The sequence below is a fragment of the Pleurodeles waltl genome, chromosome 7 (assembly GCF_031143425.1).
Source record: "Pleurodeles waltl isolate 20211129_DDA chromosome 7, aPleWal1.hap1.20221129, whole genome shotgun sequence".
In the NCBI taxonomy this organism is placed as follows: Eukaryota; Metazoa; Chordata; class Amphibia; order Caudata; family Salamandridae; genus Pleurodeles; species Pleurodeles waltl.
This window is the reverse complement of record NC_090446.1, coordinates 1,360,858,364-1,360,885,678: the sequence shown is the minus strand read 5'-3', so window position 1 is coordinate 1,360,885,678 and position 27,315 is coordinate 1,360,858,364. Positions and strand designations below refer to the sequence as shown.

Sequence of the window (27,315 nt, the reverse complement as noted above, 5' to 3'; positions counted from 1 at the left end):
TAAATCAGAGGGCCCATATTCTATCTGTCTGGAATCACTAGGCACTTATAGATGAAGCCAGAAGGGGTGTGGCAAACAAGACCCAGGGAATGTGCAAAGTTGTAGGATAGTGGTCAACAAAGAAGATTAGAACCTATAACTGGGTAAGACCAATACCAAGAGGTTGTTTTTAACACTCTGGGGTCAAGAAATGCCAGAGACAGTAAGAAGTTGTACTGCTATGCGAGTCAATAGCAGACCATGAACAAAACCATTGGCACTTAAGGCCTGCCTCATTGTGCTACCATAAACCAGTACTGAACTCGAATTTCAATAAAGACATAGCACTGTGAATGGGCATGGCATTTGGGGTGAAACAGCTCACACTGAGTTTCCAAGACAGGCCATTCTTGGCCTACTGTCAAGGTAGGCCATGAACTGACCATTGTGATAGTGAACATAAAGAACAAACTTGCTCTCCGTCAAATGGGCTGAATTATCATTGCTCTCCCAACACATCAGTATTTACTCCCATACCTACACTACAGGGATGGTGAGTGATAACACCATTACCGATTTATCATCAACCAAGAAATGGTTTGATAATCAATACTCAGGCATCTTGAGATAAGTAGTTTAACGAAATTAGACAGAGAATGTCAGTTAACAGGGCCTTGCTGACATCGCTTTCATAAACCTGGGAAGCCTTGTTTATGGGAAATACTAAAAAAAAATGCCAGTGTAATCAGAAATAGTTCATGAAAATATCAATTGTTAGTTTTTAGATAGACCTAAATACTAAAGTTGGCATTGACATTTGAAAGATGTTGCCCTGTTTGCCAAGGGTGGCACAAAGTTATCAACTGCAGATCTAGATAAGAATAGAGCAGCTAAAAGGTCTCCTGGTTTCACAGCCTAGTTGCTGTAGCTAGCTGTATAATTGCCTTTGGCTACCAACACTTAACTGGTTAGAAGTAAAGCCTCAAACCTTATTCTGTCACATCATTACACATTTGTAATCCCATCCTCTCTGACATGTGGGTGCTAAATCTTGCTTTTTTAATTATTTTATTCTACTTCAAGAACCTCCTAAAATCCATCTGGATTGCCAGAGTGCATCTCACACTAACACCATTGTGGTGGTGGCCGGAAACAAGCTGCGCCTGGATGTGCCAATCTCTGGAGAGCCAGCACCTACTGTTTCCTGGTTTAAAGGTGACATGGTAAGTACTCCCTCCTCACTAACTGGTTTCTTCAGTTTCATTCTGTCTCCTTGTGACTAGGCGTAACGGAGTTCGAGGTAGAGGATGGAACCATCCTCTTGAAGTGTTATGTGTGTGTGCATCTAGGCAGGAGCTGGTCTACATGAACCACTCATTGCCCGATGCCCATGCCCCAATCTCAGAGATTTTACCACAAGCTCCCGTGCAGCCATTCATAGGTAGGACCTCTCTCAGTATGAAGGCTTCTAACCAAACACCATTCCTAAATGCTGATCACAGACTATAGTTGCATCATTAACAAATAGAACTTATCTCTGGTCTAACACTACTGGCTCCATACTCAATTTAATAACCTCCCCAGTTTGACCATATTATTTGCGAGCATCAATCGCTAAGATCACTTCTTGCCACTTACCTTCGCCTTCATCCTAAGTTCAACTTCAAGTCGCTGGCTATTTAGTGACAGCTAGGAGTACACCTCACTAGTTATTACTTCTCCGCTCCTTTCCTGGAGACGACACCACAAACACCTGTTTATTTAGTAATACAGAGACTTGGTACTTGGTAAGACAGCTCAGTAAGTTAACTTCTCACTTTTTGCACTTTCTGTGGATCACAAATGTTGGGAATAAATCTTGACATGGCAGACTCAACCTTTTATCCTACTGGAGGAGACAAATTGAGAACTCTTGAGTAGGTTAACAACACCTGGTTTTACAGCAGGAGCAGATGACATGTTATGTAGTGGCAAAATCTATGTAAATACAGAAAGACACAAATCGAGCAGTCTTCGCCAGATCTAATTTCTCCCACTTACCTCAAACCTTCTTCATATACACTCTTCACCTAACCGCCTCCGCCTGCTACACTTTTATTTATATGAATTTAAAACACAGCCTTTTGTGCTGTAATTGGCCTTAAGTGAACAATATGGAGATCACTTCATAATCCATTAAGATTGGAAGGATGAGTGTTAAATCACTGTTTGATAAAAGGAGGCTTTACGCAAACAGTAACCGGGCAAGAATGGTTTGATATGTAGAATTTCCATAGCACTTCATGTTCCTGCGATGCTCTGAAGTGCTTTCTGGGCACCCTACTGTTTAGCCATGGTAGGCAGAGTGTGAGTATATATTATCGCCAACCTAAATCTGAAGGGATTTCAAAAGGACCTAAAAACTCTTTTTTTTTTAGAATTTGCCTAGAAATCTAGAATTGTTATTCTCTTTTCTTTAGTCTTTATTCATTTTTAATGGTTTGTGCTACAATATTCATTGTCTCTAGGCGCCTTAATTTTATTTCAATACTAATCGATTAACAAGTCATAGCTCGTTAAAGAAAGTGTGAAAGTAAAGGAAAAGAAACTGGACTTTTCAGAAAACATTGCGAAAGATTACATATTCTGACTGTTTTCCACATACCTAATAATGTGGTCTTGGTTTTTATATCATGTGGACGACAGTTCCATATTTTTGATCCTGATAACTCAAATCTATGATCACTTTCAAGCATAGATTTGTAAGTGGGATCTTCATCAGTATCCGACTGTCTGATCTTAACAACAGTGGGGTCGATTCCACAAGAGCTTTTTTTCCTAGTAAACTGGGGCACTACAACGCTAAGGCATTTGAATACCATATTAGCTAGTTAAAATGTGTTTTTAGCCAAAGGTAGCCAGTGGAGAATTTAAAGACCGGCTACGATGCTACAGAATCTGCCTATTCAGACCTGGCTGCCATCTTTTGGAAAAAAGTAACCGGCCAATCTGCTCTACGGCTAATCTAACCAAAATAGCATTTGCATAATCAAGTTTTGAGTTTATTAATGAGCAAACAACTGGGTTGTGGTGTTTTGTGTCCAAATATGGTAAGGTTTGCTTGAGTTGCCTGAAGCAGAGGAGAGCTGAATGAACCACTGTTACAATGAGTCTCAAATGTCACATGACAGTCTCGAGAACACAAATTCCTTGCTTTTTTGGAGAAGTTGGTAGGTTTGTGAATACAGTAGGAGATTACTTGCCATCCTTATCCTGTGGTCAGAAATCATCATTAATATTTTCATTTTTCATTTATCTTAAGCACGCTATCTGTTATCCAGCAGTCAACATTCTCAAATCCTCTTTTTAAAATGTCAAAATGATCATCAGGGCTTTTGCATCAGGGCCTTCGTTTCTCACTGTAAGAGTGACATCGCAGCCCTTTGGAACTGGATGATTGAAAACAGTGATTTCATAAATACATTGAAGAGAACTGGAGATAGAGGCGAATCCTAAAGAACCCCACTTAGACTTGAGATGACTGAAAGATGCGGAATCTGAAAGGATTTGAATGATTTGACTGCTGCGGATGACATGTTGACCTTAAATTCCAAACCTGGGAGAATCAGGTTGAAGTCCACAGTATTAAACACAGCTCAAAGATCCAACAAAATCAGCAAGTCCATATTTCCATCACCAACCGTTGCAAGCCCATCATTTAGTAAAGTCACGGGCACAGTTTTAGCACCATGGCATGGTCCAAATCCTGATAGACGAACCGGCCTATGATGAGTGTCTAGGAAATCCTCAAGTGGGACACCAGCTATTTTCTCTATAATAATTTGCAATCCTGCGATGGGGTGATGGTGTAATGTACTGCATTAGGATCCATGAGGCCTTTTTAATTAAAGGGGGAGTCACTGTTGATTCCTCTACATGGTCTGTGAATTCTCCAGCACATAAAGAATGACCACCTAACTTTGTAACACATTGTGCTATTCTGAGGCCATTTCATTAGCTAAGTGTCCAGTAATCACAGCATAGATTTATCAATTCTAACCATTTTTCAGCTTCATAAAATCTCTACATCGTTAAAGCTGAACTTAGAGGCCAGAATTCCACTTAAAACACCAATACAGGAACTATTACTCTTAAGTTTTTTGCCAATAGACTGTTGGAAATCTAGAATTTTTTTAAATGAAAATTAATTGGGTTCTTCTTCTTTCTGCAACAATGGCATAGGAACAGGAAGGAAACATCTAGGGATAATAAGAGTCATTTAAATTGTGGATAATTATTAGTTTGCTACCTGCTAATTGAGAATTTAATGGTGCAAGTTTGTTACATGTACCAGACATGAATGTAGGAAAGTCATTTAAGACTGATATGTTGTTTGCTTTCAATTACTGCTTGCACAGAAAAGCACTGACTTTTTTCAATCCATCCTGCACATGGTCTGATGTCAGTTTTTGTGGCGACAGTTACATTCACAGGGGCCCTATGGTTAGCGTGTTCTACACAAGATGTTAAACATGATAAAAAAATGATTTAACCAATAATATTGTTATTGTATTTAACGTTTTCTCTTTTAATTGTGATGTCCTCCATTGTACGTGTGGCTAGGTCCATGCTACATCAATACCTAATTGCTATTGTGGGAAGATTTGGCACTCATATATGAGGCTCAGGGGGTACAACCCATAGCTTGTACTTACTCACTCAGTTAATGTTCTTAAGGTTAAGGTGAAGGTGGTGGGCTCATAAAAGGGCACGACAGAGGAAAGAAAGGAATGTTTTCTTGTATTTGTTTTTAACAAGCTTAGCAGGGGCTCCAATGCCAATCTTTAGTAGAAAATTGGGCATGTAAACATTTACAAGAAATCTGAAGTGAATCATTAATGCAGCTTGTATCTTTTTCGACTGAACACAATTATCTAAAACAGCTATATTAAATGTATAACCCTCACCCCTTCGATCAGAGTAGTTTAATACTTTATAAGAGTTAAGCTATTTGCTGTTGATAAAACAAAAAATTGGCAGACATAAAACAACATAGCAGTTAAACATAAGGGAAACATTGAAGAAAGAAGTGAATCTCACTAACCAGACAAAACTGTTTGGACATGGATTAGAACATAAATGTCAATGGCAGAGTTCTAGTTTGTGAGAGAGCTGCCCTGGTCCTCCTTCCCTTTCAGCAGCATTTGATACTGTCTATCATAAAAGGGTCCTATCACACCTAATCAACTTTGGCGTTGGGAAAGGGGGCTGAAATGATTTCAGTCTTTTTTTAAGTCACAGAATTCAAACTATTATTTGTCTTCCCTTTCAATCTCAATATTGTACAATGTGGAGAACATCTGTGTTTTTTTTCATCATCCCACTACTAGCAGAGTTAGTCGGGGCCTTTGGTTTCAGTATCTTCTCATACGCTGATGACACACAGATCATCGTCTCTATCACAAAAGATTTTGCAACTTCTGTTAATGTCTGAAAACAATCTCTAGCTGGATGCGCTGAAATTGTTTTGAATTGAATGAAGACAAAATTGAGAACTCGATGTTTGGCAAGTACTCCATGTTTTAGTCCCCCAGATGTTGGTCAGCAGAACTATGGCTGGTCTGCAATATGGAAAACTTCTATATGTAGGGCCCTTTCTTTCACTTATCAAACCTTGAACAAAAGAAGGCCTATGTACTAGAGGCAAACATTTTCCTGGAATCTCCCTTCTCACTTTCTTAGCTCTGCTGCTCATTTCCAGATTTCAGTACACAGAATACGGCTCTGCAGATTGGGAGACAGGATATTTTCATATCTAGCTGCAAGAGCCTAGAACAATCTTCCAATAAGCATTAGTTATATATTTAAACACATGCTCTTCAAAAACAAATCAACACTTAGTTGTTGTAAAATGAGTAATCTGCCGGACAGCCTTGAAACCGTTAGTACCAGGATGTCCCTTGGGTATTTCCTGTGCTTTACAAATCTCATATCATTCATTCAGTTATCTACTTAGGAACCCTCTGTTTCCATTGATGCCCTCCTTCCTACCCTTTGTGATGCCTCTGGAGTCCACTTTTGGGCACAGAGAGGCATTTAAATGTCTCCCTCTTTGAGAAAGAGGCCTACTGGTGACCCCCTGCACACCATGGCTCTGAACGACATAGCCCTTACTTTGAGTATTTTGAAAAAACCTTACAAATTGAAAAGTCTGAGGATGGTCACAGATTGGGAGAGGTAATGCATGAATCTAACTAGGTGTGAAGGACTGTATTACCAAAGTAAGTTACTGGTTTTGAGTGACATCCATAGGGAACAGTTTACAGAATGCATACTAGGCAGGCTGCTAAACTGCCCTAGAGATGCCAGAATTAGTGACATTTCTTAAATCGCATCCACACTGTCCTTATCTGGTAGGTAGTGCTAAGTACAGTACATTCGGAAGTTGAGGCACTGAAGTTTTCCTACCTGGCACATTTCCTGGGTAAGTGACAAAAGGTGAAGAGAGTCATTAAATCCCTTGGTTGATTGGTTAATTAAAGTGGCGTTTCAACAACATTTACTACTTGCACGAAGCTATTGAGATATTGATTTAGAACTTGTCGCTCTTGCATTAATTGATTTTAATCACTTTCTATTACCTTATAATTGCGTAACCTCTTGTAAAATAAATATCATAATCCAATTATGCATCTTCAAGAAACCTTCTGGTTTGATTTTTTTAAGTAAAAAGGTGCAATTTACCTTGACGTATATTCAGTACTTATTTAATTTACTCATAAATATTTATTCAACAGTTTCGATTGAACTTATATTCCACTCATGTATGTGTTGAATATGAACAGACATGTGACTTATTTTAAATCAGCACTTTTGATCTCATTCCTTATATGCAAGTGTAAAACTAAAGCACAGAGGTGTGTGGTGCGTGCGTGTGTGTGTGTGTGTGTGTGTGTGCGTGTGAACTGTATCACTGCCAATCTCTTCTTTCTCTGTCCCCTGTTTCTTCTTGACCAATTCTAGCCATTCACGGACATTGAAGGCCGCGTACGTGTTGATCTTAGGAAGGAGCTGAGCAGTTTTGTCATCGAAGGTGCCATCAGGGCAGACGAGGGCACCTACAACATTGTTGTGACCAACCCTGTTGGTGAAGACAAGGCTACACTCATCATTAAGGTTGTTGGTAAGAAGAACAGAATGGATAAGAATGGGAACCTAGGCAATGCTAAACTATAGAGCAGCACCATTTAAGCACTGTCAGACTCAAAGGAGGCCAATTCAATAATGGCATTTCTTGCTGATGATATGAGTGGTGAAACTAAACTTAAGGGTGCCCCCCCTGCAAAGTACCTGTAGGCAGCCCCCACCCCCTGTACCCAGTCAGGGGCCTGCCACCGGTGCACTGTGTATTGTGCTAAGGGGCCCCTCTGAGGCTCATGGGCTATCCCAGCACCGCAGGGGCTGTGGGGGCCTTTGTTACACCACTGACATGAGTATGCTGAATCAATGGTGACCAGCCTCAGATGCCTAAATGTTCAATTAATATTGGTACAGTGCAGTTAGAAAAGGCTATGCATGAAATCAGAAGCTCACACCCACTTTCATGACATGTGTACAGTTTGTAATAAAGGAAGAAGAAAATATAAATGTTATCAAATTACTAAAATAGACAAAGGGCCAGGTCTAGAGTTTGGAGTCTGCCACCTTGACATATCATCCACCAGAATTTAGAGATCACCCCTGCCACAGGGATGATCTCTGCACCTGGACAGGAAAGACCGTCATGGCGGTTCCTGTCAAGGTACAAACAGTTTGATGGGCTTCTGCTGACGGTTCTGATGTCCGTCCAGCCCTAAGTCACTCCCAAGGATTGCAATACCTCATTCTAGCACGAATATGACAGAAATGCCATACAGTCATAAACTGAAAGCACACAATTAAAAGACAATTCCACGTGTTAGGGTGTTTTAACAGCATACATCAGGGATATCCATATTGAATTGCACATCAAATGACGTGAGGACACACAGCAGGTAGGCATGTGATTCTATGCACCAGCTCACACACTAATATCCTAATTCACCCTCAGTATGTGCCGTTTTATAGTGGAATTTCTGCATACTCATGCTCCAGTCAGGCGAAATCCTACCTGATGTTCATGCAAGCCCCTCTGGAATACTTCACCTTACATGCAAATGACAAAGCCTGGTCCCCTGCTTTATCAGGGTAGTAACAATAACCTACTGATACCTCAGCCTGGTTATGCCTAGCTTCCGGTACCTTCCTTTGTTGGCTATGAACCCAGAGAAAAAAGAACACTGTATTCATCGTGTAGCCTTGCTGACCAGGCACCAGCACTTGGTAGAACTATTCATCAATATTAAGGCTTCGACCATATCTCACTCCACAATGTGAATGACATTCCCATAGCTTTCTCTTTGCACTAGCCCTGTGCGAGTAGATTGGGACTGGACATGATGACATATATTGGAAATACATTCTGTGTATGTTCCTTCCAAACAAAACAGGAATGTCATTGTGGGATCTTCATAGCAGGTTTCTGCAAAAACGGATGTTTTAACTCTTTCCTTGTCTATCCATCCTTAATTCCATTCGCAGAAACAATATTCTCCTACACACTATTTGGTCATGCTTCTTCTCCATACACGATGAGACATCACAAAGGCAACGTTCATAGGCATGAGTCTTTCTCGGCATAGTGAGCTTTAAAGTGAATTATGAGAAGGTCCACTTTGGAGGTTGTTGAAGGTTAGGGCCTGATTACTTCCGATCATGGTAAATTCATGGTAGACCATCAGGAATCACCCGTTGCAAGCAAGCCAAGTCTAAAAGCCATTTTTTAAACAGGGAAGAGTTCCCAAACCATTGTGGGAACACCGTTAAGGGTTAGAGATGCATGTAAGGTATATTTGAGTAGTTATTTAACTTGTTTTGTGATTTAGTCGCACAGTTAAGTGCTGTCAGGCCCCCATTTGAGTAGCCACTAAGCACAAATACATTTACACTCCTATTTGACTCGGATATTCTGTATTAATTAGCAGAGGGCTTTAGACGGAGTAGTCCAAGGCACAGGGAGCACAGGCAAGTCCCAAAGAGTGAAAAGACACCAATCACTGAGTGTACCTTTATCCCTTCCAGACGTTCCGGATCCTCCAGATTCTGTGCGCATCACGAGTGTTGGTGAAGATTGGGCTAGTGTTGTTTGGGATCCTCCTCTATACGATGGTGGAAACGCTGTAACAGGTAAGTGCCCATTGTAAACACCTATTGATTGTGAGTAAACCTTCTTCAAGAGGCCACACAAAATATGGTAAAAAGTAAAATAACAATGAATGGTACTTTATAACTAATAAGTAAAAATTAGCCAAAAGGTAGGATTAATCTAGCACATCTTTAAAAATGGGTAACAGTCAGGCCTTCCCTGAGACCCAATGCAGTTAATTATGGGGCCATTGTTTTCGTACAAAATAAAGCTATCATTTTAGTTACAAATTTGTGTGGTCGTGATTCTGTTTCAGCTTATCCTATATTCAAACCCTATTTTTTTAACTATGTGCCAAGAAGGAAGTTCCTTCAAGTTGAACTAATTTCCAACATCGGATTACGGTACATAAACAACCACATGCGCTACACCAAAGAGAAAATTCCTCTGACAACAGGGAATGTTCACCAAATGATGCAAAGCAGATATTCTCTTCTTTCGGTAATAACTTCACAACCAAAATAATGTGCCACAAAAACTGCCAAGTCTAACACCTGATTTTAATGCATTCATCCTTTCTCCCTCACCCTGCTGCGAAGAAGAAGTTCCTCTTAAGAGAGGAGAAGTAGCACCACCACCGAAGAGTATGTTTGACGAGTGAAGACTAGTCTAATAATCGAATTTAACACTTACATGACACTAGGGGCCACATGTACGAAATACAGGTTTTTGCGAGTCGCAAAACCTGATGTACAACAGTGTCAATGACAATGTTTGCGATTCGCAAGGGGGTCCCAAATGACCTACTTCGTGAATATTCATGAGGTAGGTCGCAATTTGCGACCCCATTGGGAATGGCCACTCTCACAGGGAGGGTGGCCTGCTGAAGACAGCAGACCACCATGTCTGTGACTGCTTTTAAATAAAGCAGTTTTTTTTTTAAATGCAGTCCGTTTTCCTTAAAGGAAAACGAGATGCATTTCAAAAACAAAAAATGAAAAGTTTTCTTTTCATTTTTTCAGAGCAAGCAATGGACCTTAGGACCAATGCCTGCTCTGAAAAAATGTTTTTGCTGCCATTCACAAAGGGGAAGGGGTCCCATGGGGACCCCTTCCCGTTTGCGAATGGGTTAGCACCAGTTTGAAATTGGTGCTAACTGCAATTGTTTTGCGACCGCATTTGCGGTCACAAAAGAATCATACATGGGACTGCGACTCGTAATTAGGAAGGGAACACCCCTTCCTAATTGCGACTCGCATACCCTTTTTGCGATTCGGTAAATACATTACTGAATCGCAAAAATGGGTCTGTACATCCCAAATTGCATTTTGCACGTCGCAAACACCCGATTCGTAGATGTGGCCCTAGGCCCTTTTACCATCTCCACAACAGTGCATTCCTTAGAGCCTAAAAGGATAATGGGTTTTTAACTCCTGAGTTCAAATCTGATTTTAGAAGAAGACAGTTACCTGTGAAGCGTGCTACTACTCAAACTGGGTGTCCTGGCACTAAGTAAGATTTTATGATGAAAGTCAGGAACTTTCTGCATAGGACCTGCTTCATATTTTAGGAGGAAATAAAATAGAGGAATCCACAATTTAATCCTTCTGATTCAGAATACATTTTTTTTTATTATCAAATATCTTAGCACATAGAGTACCAGATGAGTTTCGGTGACCAACGAGTAAACCAGATCTCACTTGTCTCAGAAGAACGAGCTCATTAAACGATCTGTTTCTTTTTTAGCTAAAAGAAAACAACTTTGAACTCATTATCCTCATACAGGTGGTTAACACCTGAACTTAAGTCCATGAAACCGAACATCTTTCAAGTGAAAAGCAAATAAAAAGCACAATATTTGCCTGAAACCAAAATGCAGTACACTAAACTAATTGTGAATACAAATGCAAAATTCGGGAAGCAAAAACACATTTCTCTCAAAGTGTAATCTAAAGATATCTAAAGAATTGTTCTAATTTGTGACACAACTTCAGCACCCCACTTCGAGGTTTTATGACATACCCCTTTTTTGAAACCCTGTGAGAATGTATCTTTGATTTTGAGTATAAACTTATGAGCATTAATTATGCCTATATGAAAGAAACCATTGCACCTGCGTTTAACTGCCTTAGAGTTTGTTACGCCACAATTCCTGAGGCCCATCTTTCCAATTTCATACGTATCAAGAGAATAGTTTCATTAGATACCATTTCGTAGACATGTCCATTGCCCCTCAGTATTCATATGTTCCAGACTCAGTATATGAAGCACCTTTGCCAATATGTAAGAGATAACATTTTGGCCTTTTTCAATAGTTCTCTCAATGTGTAGTTTCAGTGTCTGGAAGAATGCAAACGTTAAATCTTTGCTTAAAAACCCCTCTCTCAGTACAGGGCCCATAGTACCTTGTGTCCCATGTCATGACTACCCTATCTAGGCAAACTATTAGAAAAAAAAAGCTTTTCAACAACTCCTAAAATTCACAGAATACTGCAAATTGTTTGACTTTTTCCAAGCAGGTTTCCACCAGCTATCTGCCTTAGATGACCTGCACAGATTGGATATCGGAAGCGTTTGGCACCATTGAGCCCCCTATTCTCCGTAAACCTCTGAATAAATTGGGTTTCACTTGACAAGTTCTCAAATGGATTCAGTCTTTCATGACGGCAGAATTAAAGCAGTGTTAATTTCCCTTTTCTCATCCAACCAAAGAGCAACAAATTATGGGGTTTCTGAAGGATCAACATTCCCTCATTTATTACGATATTACATCAGTACATGCACCCACTTGGCAATTTACTTCATCTGAATGTGGCTCATTTTTATAAGCACGTTGATGACATGCAGTTCATAATTTCCGTCTCACGAAGTAAAAAAAATCACACATCCCAGTCTGACCATGATAATCTGAACAAACTACTTACCGTCACTCGATTGTGAATGTACTTTTTTTAAATTGAATCCCTTAAAAAGAGAGATTTTAATATTTCCCCAGGAACTAACCACTTAAATAACATTTCCTGACCAGTTGCAATGGGCACGTGCCCTCAAGCAGTAATTGTAAGAAATTTGGGTATTTTTTTTTTGTGAGTCCATCTCTCTTGACTATTATGTCAATAAGGTAGTCAATTGCTGTTTTATTTTCCTGAGATTCCTAAAAAATATTTTGCCTTTTCTGGGCTCTCAGCTCCACTTTCTAGTGACCAATGCTTCAATCGTGTCAAGACTCTATTACATCAGTTCTGTCTATCTCTCCTCCCTTGCCAAATATTTTCAAGTTCTACAGTTATTTCCAAATGCTGCCACTCATATAGTCTCAGCTAGCTCTGGGAGATAAAACATTTCACCTGTACTATCCACAACAGAGTCGTTTTCAAACAGAGTCATCTTCAATCACAAGCCTTACTAGAACATGGATAGTAAGAAACCTCACGGTACTAAATCTTGCTATAGTACAAAATATGCTGTATACTGAATCAGCTCTGTGCCCATAGTCCTTGCCTTCTGCTATAAGTACTCTTGTATGATGGGTGATATAGGCTCAATACACTCTCTCCCACTCCACAGGCTACCTCATTGAGAGAAAGAAAAAAGGCAGCCAACGGTGGATGAAGATGAACTTTGAAGTTTATCCAGAAACAACCTACGAGTCGACCAAGATGATTGAGGGGGTCATGTATGAGATTAGAATCTTTGCCGTCAATTCTATTGGTATCTCGCAGCAAGGCCAAATATCCAAGCCGTTCATGCCCATTGGTGAGTGCAAGAGATGCAAGAGATTATCATGTTGTAGAGTGAGTGGAGCTCACTGATATAGTAATCTTCCAAAATGAAGAAAGAACCTCTAAGGCATTGGGATATGATGATAACGGCATTTAGTGAGGGATTTGAGAACTGCTCATTGATACTATGTTGTCTTGCAGCTCCGACCAGTGAGCCTCAGCATTTGATCGTTGAAGATGTGACTGACACCACATGCACACTTAAGTGGAGGCCTCCAGACCGCATCGGAGCCGGCGGCATTGATGGCTACCTGATAGAGTACTGCCTAGAAAATTGTAAGTATCACCCAAAGAGAAGGTAGGAGAGGGACAGGATGTTATGCATCTTTCTGTTAGAGGTTTAGCTGGAGCCATAGAAGTGCCACTGTGTTCTATGACATTATACTTTACATTTTCAACTACCAGGTTATTACTGTGTGACCAGAATCTTACAAAAGTATATTTTCATTATTCTGCTCCACAAAAAAAGGCACTGAAAAAATTCTATGTAGTTTTCTTCGGATGTGCATTTGGGTCATTTAGTAGTGTATGTACCTTATAAAAGCATGTAAAATCTTGGAACCAAGTTAAATTAAATGGCATTTTGAGAAAGCCATGTCACAGCTAATTTAATTTTGCCAAAAACAAAGTAGGCTCAATGCGTGTTATTTAGTGCTCTTGCTTTTACACTCTCTATATTATTAAAATGTCCATTTATATTGCCCTTATTTTGATTTTAACCCTCTTATTGATTGATATCATCATTTACTTTTTCTGTCAAAAAATGAATATGTAACTAGTATTTTCCATATGTGTTTACCTGAAAAAAATGTACACTTCCTCCAGTGAATGACTATGCGATAACTTATACAATAAAACAAAACACTCATATGAAAGCTGTGCCGTTATATCAGAAGCATACATGCAGCTAATCAAGCTACGCTAAGAAATGTCCTCTTTTTTCAATATCCCCAAGCATCTACACACCCAGTTGCATCGACTAACATGTATTGCTGACATCAGGGGAGCCAATAAAAATAAGACTTGCTTTTATTTCTGTTTTTAAAGTACAGTCAGACCTAAACATGCTGTATTCTGTCTGTATTTATTAATTAATAATGTATGAGGTTACGTGGTTTAGCACATGCACTCAGCTAAAAGGCAGTCGAGCGCTTTTCGGGATCAAAGGCAAAAATGCCGCCAGTGAGTGATGAGAGAGGAAGCTGGTTCATGTGAGCTGAGGGGCTGTTCGCTCGTCGTGATGTAGTATTCATTCAATAACACTACATAAACTACCAGAGCCTTAACTGAGAAATAGATTAGGATTTTATTTTAGGAAAAGTAGGTACAACTGTCGCTGTTGTTGGGGAGAGTCCACCTCTACCACTAGCTGGCCACACCCTACTGATTAATCCAAAATTGAGCAGCCAAGGAACTCACGACTATAGTACGAAATTAAGCTTTTGAACAAACACACTCCAGCAACTATCTGAAATATTTGCTTTATATTTTAAAGTGTGGAAATACTGTGCGACACTCCATTTGAACATAGCCCCAGTTTATATGACATCAATTCCTTGTACATGAGCATGCCTATAAAAGTCTTGAAAAGTATCAGTCAGCAAAAAATGGTAGGGTTACATTGGCTGTGGGGTAAGGGAATTTCACCACATCTTTGGCGCCGGAAAAAGATTGCACTGTCTTTGGGAAAATGATGGGATCCACTTTAAATATTCATGCATCCCATATCAATTTATGTTTGATTCTGTGAAGCTTACAAAGAACCACACCCAGCAGACCATAGGATACGATGATGCACTATCCCACTGCGAGTTGGCTACAAGGCATTTGATAGTGGAATAGCCGCAGACAGTGTAACCGAACAGCGTCTAGGACAATACATAAAGCGTTTCAATAGCTCATGTGGTTAGAGCTAGAATTAGAAATTTTGAACTAATCAGAATGTTATACTCTCTTACTGTGGTTGTGGGTCTGGAGTGGGTGTCGTAAGTAGATGTGAAGAAAATTAAATCTTTGTTGAAGAATGCTCACAGCCATACCAACTAAGTACTAAGAAGTCCAGAGATCACACTGTTTTGGGAGACATGTATCATCAGCAAGTGCATCAGAGAAGTCCAGCTTGGTGCAGAATAACACGAACTCCTATACATCAAAATATAGAGGATCGCGTATTTTATACAGAAGAGATGAATCAACAATATATAAACAAGAGAAGATATGTGCTTACTATGTACCAAGATTAACAATATGGAAAAGATCATTATAAATACCTACCAACACAACATATGATGAGTGCACGTAAAACACCATACACTAAACGAAATGAAAAATACACAATAGTGAATGCCATCAATGAAGACTATTCGAACTGACTTTGAAGATACTAAGTACGAGAAAGATTACACTCCAGGTAGGTGACGGATGATAGAATAGCTGTCATGAAAATTCAACTAGAATTTAAATTGTGTGATCTTTCCCACCTATTCAGCCCCAGTGTGGGAGAGTATGTGTTCTTTCTCTTTTTTTAATTATGCTTTATTGAGTTGTTGATGCACACGTTCGCTATAGAAGTACCAAAAGGACACAGCTCAGTGTACATAGTATCAGTCATTATGTACACAAAGTTACAACCATAATAGGAGTGGAGTCAGGGAGAGGGAGCTTGGGGAGAGAGAGAGAGAAGGCTACAAGCATTTACTCGCATAGTCACGAAGTACTTATACTAATCAGGTCCAGGAAAATATTTAGAGCCACAGATATAAAATGCCCTTCTCACTATATAGAGAGATGGCCATTCAGAAAATCAGTAAGACAGAGTTTCCTTTTCACCCAACCTACCTATATTTCAAAAACCGTGCAGCATACACAGTAACAGTATTAGCAAATGTTGATTGATCCATGGGGCAGGGTAGGTGAGGTAACTTATAGAGAAATCAGAACATATAGCCCCTGTGCTTTTGAAAGCAGAGCAAATGTACCTCACTAATTCTTATTAGATATCCCATATGCTCCCAAACACACCTATTTGCCAAAAAGGTTGCCCCAGTAAAAACTCTGGTGATCACATCCCTAGTAAAACAACTGTAGGGTGAGCCTGGTTAAATTGCTATGCATTCTATGTCTAGGTCCACAATAGTTATTCTAGAATTGCTTATATTGTCTTACCAAAACCATGTGTGCAGCAGAGCTGCGGCACATTTATAGGCAATCTAAATATACTTAACCTAGGTACGGTGGAGGTATGATGAAAGGAGGAATCTACTGGAATCTAAACAACAGATTATGGAATTTAAAGATATAGCATCAAAATTATAAACTCAAATCAAGGACTTCATGGGCTCACTGAAGTATCACCATGTTAATATGGCAGAAGCTAAAAGATTTCAGTGGAGAAATGATTGAGCTCACTCACTTAGCCACTGATCCACACCTCACATCAAGGGCAAAGGGGCCATTGACAGCACATATCGGTTGCAGCTCTTTTACACAAGTGGATAACAGAAGACTAGTTAGCCAAGTAGCCGTGCTCCCTTCTCCCCGATCCCCAACTGAGACAATGAACACTCCCCACAAATGTGTGGACCACACAAGTAGAAGAAGTGCTTAATTTCTGTGGGGAATTGTTTTTCTAGGGTATCACATTAAGGATAAACTAGGGACCTCGGTAGTAGGGCAGTCGAATGCAAAATGCTTATGGAGATTATGTGAAGTTTGGAAATGATTGATATTTGGCAAACAAGTAGGACTCACAAGTGTACAGTGTTAACAGTGATTGGCATGCTTCTTGAGAACCTGCTGTTCGTGTGCTTTGTACAGAATCGAGAATGCAGAGGGAGGGTTTTCTCAGATCATTTTTCTGTTGCATATGTGATGCTAACAAGGTTCTTCAAGCTTTAAATACAGAATCGGAGCTTGATTTCTGACATTCTAAATAACGTAGCTAGTCTAGTGGAAGGTAGTGATGCTGGTGGGCACTCTACTGTATGAGAATGGTTTAAACCTTGTTATAGTTTACATGACACTCATTTACTGTGGTTTTGACGAACAGAAATAAATCATTTGATGGGATGCTCTTCCATCTTAGCATGGTCAGTGACACAGAGGCAAGGTGGTTTGCATGAATGAATCAGAGGCTGTGACTACAATGCCTAAGAAGCTGGTTACATACTCACAACAATTAGCAGGCAAGTTCAATCATTATTTTAAACAACCAATATTGACTCTTGGTTTTAAGGGGTAAATTATTTGCCCTTATTTATTCCATTTATTTGCAAAATACAGCATCAGATTCATTAGAGAACCACCTGTCTCTTATTCTATCATTATAACACAGATATATACAATTCTATATACATTTTATATTTTTAACAAACATTTATCACAAACTGCACAAAAATGGTCACACAAATTACAAAAATCTCAAAGAAAGCATGTGCCCATCTACAAAGCTTTATATAATAGTCGCTATAACACAGTTAACAATGTGATCTAATACCATCTGGTGACCAAGGGTCTTGCACCCAGCTGTACAGTACCTAAATGTTTTTTTGGAAAGGTATTATGTAGTGCTAAACCAATTTTGTTTATCAATTCATTATCACTCCAAAACCCTTGATCCCACTAGAAAGATGTCGACGCGTTTCGGCCTCATCACTCAGGGCCTCGTCAGGACTGTCAGGGGGCACTGGCACCACTACAAAAATTTAACAAACAAATTAAAATCATCCTACTTCAATAAATATCTACACCATACTAACACCAAATGTGCCAAGTACCAGTAGCAGAATTAAACCAATAAATCCCAGTGTCCCTTTGCTAGAATCACTATATTGCTCTTTGGCAGGAGCACAAACTCCCATTAGTAACTCTATCCACCATTGGTTTATGTCACTTCCCATTTCAACCGCAACCACAAAACCTCTACCAGGTGTCTAGATTTATTAAGAATGCAAACTTAGTCATGCAGCCAATGTGATCATTCCAGCTGTGAGTCATACCTTTCTTTCCATTATGTTGAGTGTCCAATCATATGAATTATTATACTCATTCTTGATTAATTCTACTCAACAAAAAGAAAGGAACCGGCACAAAGACCATACTTATTACTGATAATAGAACACCACAAGTACCATCCAAAGTGATGCTATATCTAATAATCATTCTCTTACCTATTTATACAAGCCACTCAGTCTAAGAATAGGCGTACATATGCTGAGACGTTATCTTCTGCAAAAAACATGTAAAGCACATATAAAGCCTCTTAAGTCAGTCAAATGGCTCCATACCCCCGTTAGCAGAACTACATTGGTCTCCAGACACGGTGCTCATGCACTTACTTATACTGTGTCTCCACTCCGTGTAGGTCCACGGACCTCGCTTTGCCGGAAAACCTTCAGAAGCTACTTTCACTTTTTTATGAGTCACGCAAACGTCGACTCGCTTGCAGTAGCGTTTTAAGTTGTTTATCGGGCTAGAGCTGGCCCACGTTTGTTTTTAACTTGTGGATGGGCGTGGGCGCCATCTTGGAAGCACCGTGCCCTTTCCTTTCCTTTATTTGCTCTGTGTCTCCGGAACTAAACAGGTTGAGCGTTTCCTATTGTCTATCGGAAGCTAGTACACTTGCATGGCCAACGCTACTCTGGCCTCAAATAACACTCATCACAGCTGTCAGCCTATTAAAGAAATTAAAGACTCAAGGTACAGATCTAATCCTGATCTCGGTGGCCATCTTAAAAGTACTCGAATCTTATTAGTAATACAAGAGCCTTAATCTCGCACCTTATTGCCTTAAATCTACAACTTCATTAATGCAAACCTGCTAAAGATAGTGAATTATATGGTCACACATATATAAAGACTCCCTATGTTGTTCAATATTACGTTCAATTATAAAATAATCCTAGAAATACTTTCTGAATCATTCTTTCATTTTCACTTTGTACATGGGGAATTGAATCGGATTTTCAATATTAAATACACCAATAAATGTCTTACAAATGTTGTTTTCTTCTTATGCTATAATCGAACCACATCAACTCAGATGAGGGTCTCAAACACAAAGGGAGATTTCATCCACTAATTAGGGACCAAACTTCATCACAGTCATTAAGTCCCGTTTTGGCTGTTTGAAATTTCTCAATTAATCTTGCTTCCAATTTCAAAAGCCTTGTCATCATTGTAGGACCATCTGTTTTCGGCTGTACTACAGCCAGCACTGTCCATTGAATATCGTCTGCTTTATGATCAAATTCCAAAAAATGTCAACTAACGGTGCACCTTTTATAGCACATTTAATTCTCGACCGATGTTGGAGAATACGGCTTTTCACTGCTTGTGAAGTTTGACCAATATATGCTCTGTTACAAGGGCACAAGATACAATAGATCACATTTTTTGTGTTACAATTTGAAAAATCGTATTGTACATGCTTTCTTCCATTTATTACTACCTCTTTCGAATCTAGTGTGAATTGGCATGCAATACATTTACAACATCTAAAATGTCCCTGGATTGTTGGAAGCCGCAACATTGTCCTTAGGTCTTTCTTATCTGTTTTTTTCTTCTCTGCAGCCTGCACCCACTGGTCTTTTAGACTACACGCTTTCTTAAAAGAGAACAATGGTTTCTCAATATTTAGATCTTTGATAATTCGCCAATTGTTTTCTATAATTGCACGGACCTTATTAGCCTTCGGGCTAAACATCAAAACACACGTTAAAGGAATCTGTGTCGTTTGTTTTTTAGGCGTCAGAAGTGTTTCCCTTGGGGTAAACCACGCTCTTTTAGCAGCCGCTTTGACTAACTTTTTAGGGTACCCTCTGGATATTAATTTTTCAGCTGGTTAGTCCGAAAGTACATGAGCATGTCTGCCTTTTAGTTAGTACAGCCTATCATCAGAGGTGTTCACCAGAAGGGGTTAGAGCAATATGACCAATCTAAAACCATAATTTTATCCCAAAGACTATACATAAATGTGTATTCTGAAGATACTCATGTGGAGCAGAACAGGTCTATGCCTTTTTTAAAGGGTTGTTGGTACTAAGATTAGATGAATCCCTTAGGAATTAACTCATCGCAGCTCTTGCAGTACATCCTGCTGTTGATTCACTTAAAACTAAAGTACCCGGGAATGATGTGATTCCATTTGTTTTTTATAAAGCATACTGGTACTGAAGTATGTTCAAAGTGTATATGGCAGCACAGTGAAATTGAATACTTTTCTCAATGAGGCAAGCAGTAATAATGGCCCTCCCAAAACCTGGGAAAAATTATGTTACAAATGCCATTATTCTTTTCGAACAAAACCTTTGAGCATCCTTCTGGCTAAGAGAATCAAGTGATTTATCTCTCCTCTGATGTAGCAACATTAGTGTGGATTTATTTCCAATCGAAATATAGTAATGAGCCAGTGCAGGGTATGTGCACACTGTAGAAAGCCCAGTCATCATAAGTGCTTACAGCAATAATCTGTTTAGCTACCTGTGGTTAGGTCCTTGGGGCTCACAGGATATTTACGCTATGAGTTTGATAAATAAGAGATATGATGAAGGTTATGTCTGGGTGGACAGGGCTCAGAGGATAAAATTCGTAACAAACTAATGAGAAATAACGTATGAGATGAAGTTTTCCCAGTGTGGATATGAAACATTTACTGGCATTCCTTACGCTTGTATTCCAATACCCTTGTAACTGTGTTTGAGTGAAACTGAGGCAGTTGGTTGCTAAATACCCCCAAAAAGATTTAAGTGGCAAAACATATTTTGGAGCATTGGCGGTTGAGATGATGCAAAAAATAAAGCTTATTGATAACCACAACATCCAGGAAGAGCACTGTGGGTACGATACAAATAGAGGCTTGCCTGAAGCCACACTTCCCTTAAAAGACTCATGCGAACAAAGACTGAGCTAATCCATCTAGACTTTACCATACTGGATGGACCCAGCAAGGTTCTCTTCTCTATCCACAAAGAATCAATGAGAAGGATAAAACAACCACCTCAGATGGAAAAGAGTCAGATACAATCCTTAAAAAAACACACACACCCTAGCCTCCCATGTACAGTGCTGATGAAAGTTCTTGCTCTACAAACATATCTCAGTGTTGACACCATATCTATTTTTCACCCTCCTCCCAACAGCAACGGAATGGGTGGTGGCCAACAATGAACTGGTGGAACGGTGCGGCTACACAGTTAAAGGCCTCCCAACAGGCGAGAAGATTATATTTAGGGTACGCACTGTGAACATTGCTGGGAAGAGTGAGCCTACAATTCTGAACAATTCAGTCACCATCCGGGAGATTGTGCGTAAGTAAATGTGTGGTTCCCTTTCCTGAATCATTCCCACATTTGATGCCTCCTGGGTATTCATGGTGCATCCATTGCTCCTGCTAGATGTTTGATGCTTGATCTTCTGCACCCCCTGCTCCCTGTCACTGCTGGCTAGTTCCCGCTCTGTAGAGGTGGATAGCTTCAAAGACAAAGCATCCAACAGGATTTAAAGTTGATTTTCTGTCACACTTTTATGCCTGATAGACGTCGCCCTTGTCCAAAAACATGTTGAACAACATCAACATTCCACATTCCTTCATAAATGCAGTCCCTGGCACATCTTTTCTCATGAGGGTCAGTGGGTCGCATATCTTTATTCCCACAACTAACTACTGGCAGTGCCCACCCTACTGCAAGCATCCGAGGGGATATATCATAGGAGGTCCAACGCACGATTAAATATATGCAGAATTGTGACACAAAGTAATAAAACAGCCCCCGATTAAGGAATCTAACTGTACCTTCATCTCCATACCTTTTCCTTTACAGAACAACCAAAGATCCGCCTACCCCGCCAGCTGCGGCAGACATATATTAAAAAAGTTGGGGAGCAAGTGAATCTCGTTATTCCCTTTCAGGTAAGCACAGAGAAGGTCACATCACTTGTCTGTCATCGAACATTCCACTAGGTATTGCTGGTCACTGCCACAATGTAGCTTGATCTACTGGGGTTCTGTGGTGCTAACAGGGCACTGCTACGGGAAGGGTAATTTTGCTAGATTCAGCCTTACAGTGCAATGCAGTTTCTGGAACTTAATATAAGATTACCAGATGCCCTCTTATTATCACATATGCAATGTTCCAGTCCTGGGCTTTAAGTTTGCAAATCACTAGTTACAGATCAGTTAGTTTATCTTGAACAAATGAAGGGCACCAAGATTGCAGCTTACAGAGTGTGGAAGGCTGTACACCAAAATCCATCCACATAATGATATAGAGTCAACTGGAAACTTTAGAGCAATTGCACTGCGAGATCAAAGCTTGCACTGATATATAGTTCTACTGGACTGCCAAGGGTACTCATCCTTCAGGATTTCACTCTCCTGAACTACAAGAGGAATCAGAGGGCACTCTGGAGTCCTGTGGCACTGGATACTGGCAGGGAGAAGAAGCTCCCACTGCTGGAAGAATATTTCTATACTGAACCTTTAGACTGCTGACAGGTCCTACTGGGTGGACAGTTATATTGTACAACTGCAGCCCTATAATACAGGGCACTGCTGGTAGCTTCACCCTCACACAGGAGGCACTGCTGGGAAAAGGATACCTACATAATTGCTGGAATGAAACTTACACTCTTGAGTTCTTTGTTAATACTTCTCTCCCCCGTGCAGGGAAAGCCGAGGCCGAAGGTTACATGGGCTAAAGATGGCAAGCCCCTGGACTCTAAGCAGGTCAGCGTGAGAACCTCCGAAGTGGACACAATCCTCTTCATCAGGTCCGCTGAACGAAGCCACTCCGGGAAGTATGAGCTCTCTGTCCAAGTCGAGGGCATAGAGGACAAGGCAACTGTTAATATCCGCATCGTGGGTAAGACGTTCAGGGTCATAATGCCCGAAAGACATACGGGGGAATGGTTAACTCAAATGGAATAGTCTTCTCAAAGGTTAACCACCTCTTATGTACCCAGTTATTAATTCGAGCCAATGGATGACAGTTGTCGTACCTGCACAAATGCTTAGTGACTGACACTTTCTGTGCACATTGATTAATTAATTTTATTTCCGTCAGCTATATATATATATATATATATATATATATATATATATATATATATATATATATATATAAATAAATATATATTTATACAGCAATTTTACATTATTAGAAATATAAGATTTCAATATTGGAGGAAGATCCCTTAACCCTCCCTTTGAAAACTATGTTAAATTTACGTTTTTTTAATAATTGGGGGAGTACCGCCCACTCACCCCTAAACCCTAAAAACCCTTACCACTGTATAAACCTACCCACCCCTAAACCCTAAAACACCCTTACCACATTATACCCTTACCCACCCCTAAAACACCCTTACCATCCTATACTACTACCCACCCCTAAACCCCAAAATGCACTTAACACCCTATACCCCTACGGTCCCTAAACCCCAAAAATACCCTTATCACCCTATGCCCCCACTCAACCCTAAAACACTCTTACCACCGTAGAACCCTACCCACTCCTAAGATTAAAACATCATTAGCACACTATACCCTTACTCACCCCTAAACCCTAAAAATACCCTTACCATTCTATACCCTTTTGCACCCCTAAAAATACCCTTCCACCCTATACCCCTATCCAACTCTAACCCTTAAAAATACCTTTACCACCCTATAACTCTATCCAACCCTAAAATCTAAAAATATCCTTATCACCCTATACTCATATCCACCCCTAATCCTTAAAAATACCCTTACCACCCTATACCGCCACCCAACCCTAAACTCCCAAAACACCCTTACTACCCTATATCCTTACCCACCACTAAACCCTAAAAATACCTTACCTTAAATATACTTCCCTTCCCTGGTAGAGGTATGCGTAGTAAAGACATAAGCGTGGATAAAGCATGCATGGTAAAGGCATTGCGTGGTAAAGGCACTATGCGGTTAATGGTGCATGGTATAGGTATTGCTTTGCAATGCTTGCATTGTAAGGGCTGTTTCTCCTCATTGGTTGATAATAAAGTGTTAGAGGGGTGCTTGTGGAAGTAAATTTAGCAAGCAGCATAATGGAAAATTCCTCAGGCTTAGAGACCTGTGGTGGCCGCGTTGTCACCATAAGAAACCACAGTCCTTAGCCAGCGAGCTACTAGGCCTCAAAGCTGATGCTCTCCTGTCACAAAGGTACAGCCTAACCACCATTTTGTTTTCCTGTTTCTTTCCCTTGCCGTTTTAGGTCTCTCTGGTGTCTGGATTACATCAACTGAATATAAAAATTGTAGGAAATAAAGAATAAATGGCTTCGCTGGGCCTTCTAGGCACTATTTTGCTTATTTCTGAAAATGTATGTCATCTGCTTTTATGGCAAAAAAGAGAATATAAGAAAGAAAGAATATAAGAGATATAGAAATGTCCTAATTTCCCAGTAGGATACTTCATATGTGATGACTTTGTGGTGCGTGGCTCTGTCTCCTTTCTAGCGTAGTGCAGATACCAGATATATTCTGACAGTACATCAGTAGTGCAGGTGGGAGTGAGTTTGATCTGTAACCTTCCGTACCATCTCCTCTTTCCATCTTTCAAAGACTGGCACATTCTCAGTCATATTGTCAAATTGTGCGTTTTCGTCTGCATAATCCTATTTATAAAAAGGGAGCATTATGTTTTGAGAATATTTTTGGCAAGGTTGCAAAATAATATTTATCCTTAAGAAATCATGTTTCACTCGCAGACACACATACAAATGTTCGTTTTGGAAGGCCTGCAAAGGATTAATCTGCTTTATGAACTAGTGGCATGGGAGTAAACACTCTAAGCTAAACACAAGCATTGACAATGCAGCCAAGATTGTTTTCCAAATTAAAGTGCATCTTCATGGGTTTAAGTACTCAATACGTCATCACACATGCCCTCTGTCACTTACCCTTAGAGTCATGCACCCATGCGACTCAGATTTTAAATTCACCCATTAACACACCTGCAACAACACACAAACTCAACAACATAAAATATAGCATAACAATTGGTGGCCGTCTTGCAATGGTATTGTACTTAGTGTATGATTGTTTTAAAATTCCAGCATATCTACCATATTCAGAACCTAAGTGTTGGCCTTCTTGGAATGGTAAAACAATGATACACTATGGACAATACCGTTCCATGATGGTGTTCTGGCTTGGAGGCATTGGGTTATTGGAATATGGTGCACTACAGTTTCAATAAGTGGCAAGCAAGCAGTCTGTTTCTGGGGAGCTAGTATGCTCTAAAAATCAAAATATAAAAGCGAAAAAGGAAAGAAATTAATGGGGGACTATAAAAGGAGAAAATGGAAAACTAAAAGACTGGCCAACCAGATTTGGCTCTGAAGTGCACTCATTTTCAAACAGATGTTCACATGGTCAAACAAATGCCATCTCTCACATGATAAGACAGTCCATGGCTGAAGAGGGCTGACACAATGCCCTATTCTGTATGCTGTCATGGATGGAAACAGCACTCCTATAGACCAATGGCAGAATAGGGCTGAACCAAAGCCCCTATATGTATGTTTGTATTTTTTTGTTTTTTTGTTTAATTACAAGATCCTGTCAGACAGCTAATTATCTCAGGGATTTCGGAGTGATTCAAGCAAGAATTTTACAGTGCAGATTTTTTTAGCTATAGATTTTGTCAAAGGGTGCCAGAAGCACCAAAGTCCTTGTCTGTAAAGATAATCAGTGAGATTTCAAATAGCAAGATACATGTCTGCAAGCTTTAACACAGTGCAATAAAAAAAAACCTTTAAAGATCTATTGGCTATAACATTTGCATTTCATATTAAATAAATCAGTGCAATTTAATTTGTCATAATATTTCATATTAAACAAAACAGACCTATGCCATCTAAAATATCTTCTCACATTGAACCAATTAGGCATCAGCCTTTATCACTGGTGTGTCACTGTACACATTTCACACGTCAGGCTAATGTACTGAGCAGAAGCTTTTCCACAAAGCAATCATCGGTATAAAGTCATAAAACTACAATAAAGTACAAAATTATGGCTTGCAACCCAACCTACAAACCCTACTAAAAAGGCATACCGACCGCAAATCTAACCCCTACCGCTTGTCATAGGGGATTCCCAGAACCAATGGCTTGGCCATCTATTGTAATCTCTGAGATTTTTAGTAACCAAATACCTGTCTATAGTATTTAACTCAATGAAAAGACAATCCATAATTAAAGGCCTTTTGTCTTTCTACCTGCCTTTCACCATACGTGAGTCCTACTGGCTTTGTTTTAACTTTCATAGTGAATAGATCAAACCTAAGGAATCTTACGCAGCGTTTCTTAACTAACCAATAATGCCTATATCCTGTACCATTAGGTTGACACCATAACCAACATAGGCCTACTGAAATGTGCATAAACTGGCAACCATCATGCATGAAGTTACACCATTACAAATGTGTACAAAATGACAGTTAGAAAAACAATATACACCCCTCTCAAAAAGGCAGAGCAAGGAGTAGGACAGTGAAAATCTATTAACTCTAGGGTTTTTCACAACATCATAACTACTGCCTACTTTGGTAATCTGTGTGATTTCATTAAACAAAATACAGGGATAATGCCTTTATCATTAGAAGCGTACTGACTTTTAGCAAATGCTTTTCACAATGATCTAGGTCTATAGGCTTATTGGCTTCTCCGATACGATTGGTTTGGCCTACAGTGTTGGACATACGTTTTGCCAGCGAACCATTAAGGTCTGTAGTTTTTAACATTTATCCTTCAAGGTAACGATCAGGCATACTGTCATAAAATTAAAAATATATTCAGAATTACATTTGGCAAAGCAAACTATTGTCTCTGTTATGAGGGCCTAACAACGACTATCACAGTGAAAAACGTAAAGCTCCATTGTTTGTAAGAGAAGGGGTAACCAACAACAAAACCCTTGCCTACTAAGATGTGAGATTCCAAGAAGCAAAATACCTCTCTTCTGGATTTAATACAGAGTTAATACAAAGTTGCACCCTTAAATACCTACTGATTTGACCATTTTCACAATATATATGTCAGGCCTACTGCCTTTATGTCAACTTTTTATAATAAACAAACCAGGCCTGTAGCCTTGATCATTGACTGGCCATCACAACCAACACAATCCTGCTGTAGTGAGCATGAGCTTTTCCCCAAAGCAAAAAATGCTTTCAGTAGTAGCACACATTTCTTCACAATCAAATGTTGTACACAAGGGAACCAACGTGAGTGTAGCAAGCACTCCTCTCTCGGTAGTATTCCCAAAAAATATTTTTCTGTTGATCACATAAGGTAAGGTGAGAGTCGAGTATCACACACCACAGTCCCT

The 27,315-nt window shown here is 39.7% G+C and overlaps 1 protein-coding gene across 3 annotated transcripts in view; it reads left to right on the top strand.

Annotated features, from left to right (window-relative positions):
• Positions 1-27,315, top strand: part of MYBPC2 (myosin binding protein C2) — a 151,832-nt gene that overhangs the window by 101,364 nt on the left and 23,153 nt on the right. For all 3 annotated transcript variants that reach the window (XM_069200807.1, XM_069200806.1, XM_069200805.1), the window contains 8 exons: positions 1,063-1,202; positions 6,982-7,141; positions 9,118-9,222; positions 12,749-12,937; positions 13,105-13,239; positions 21,102-21,269; positions 21,783-21,871; positions 22,628-22,823. In XM_069200807.1, the coding sequence (XP_069056908.1) occupies positions 1,063-1,202; positions 6,982-7,141; positions 9,118-9,222; positions 12,749-12,937; positions 13,105-13,239; positions 21,102-21,269; positions 21,783-21,871; positions 22,628-22,823 (1,182 nt within the window). The remainder of the gene's footprint in view (positions 1-1,062; positions 1,203-6,981; positions 7,142-9,117; positions 9,223-12,748; positions 12,938-13,104; positions 13,240-21,101; positions 21,270-21,782; positions 21,872-22,627; positions 22,824-27,315) is intronic.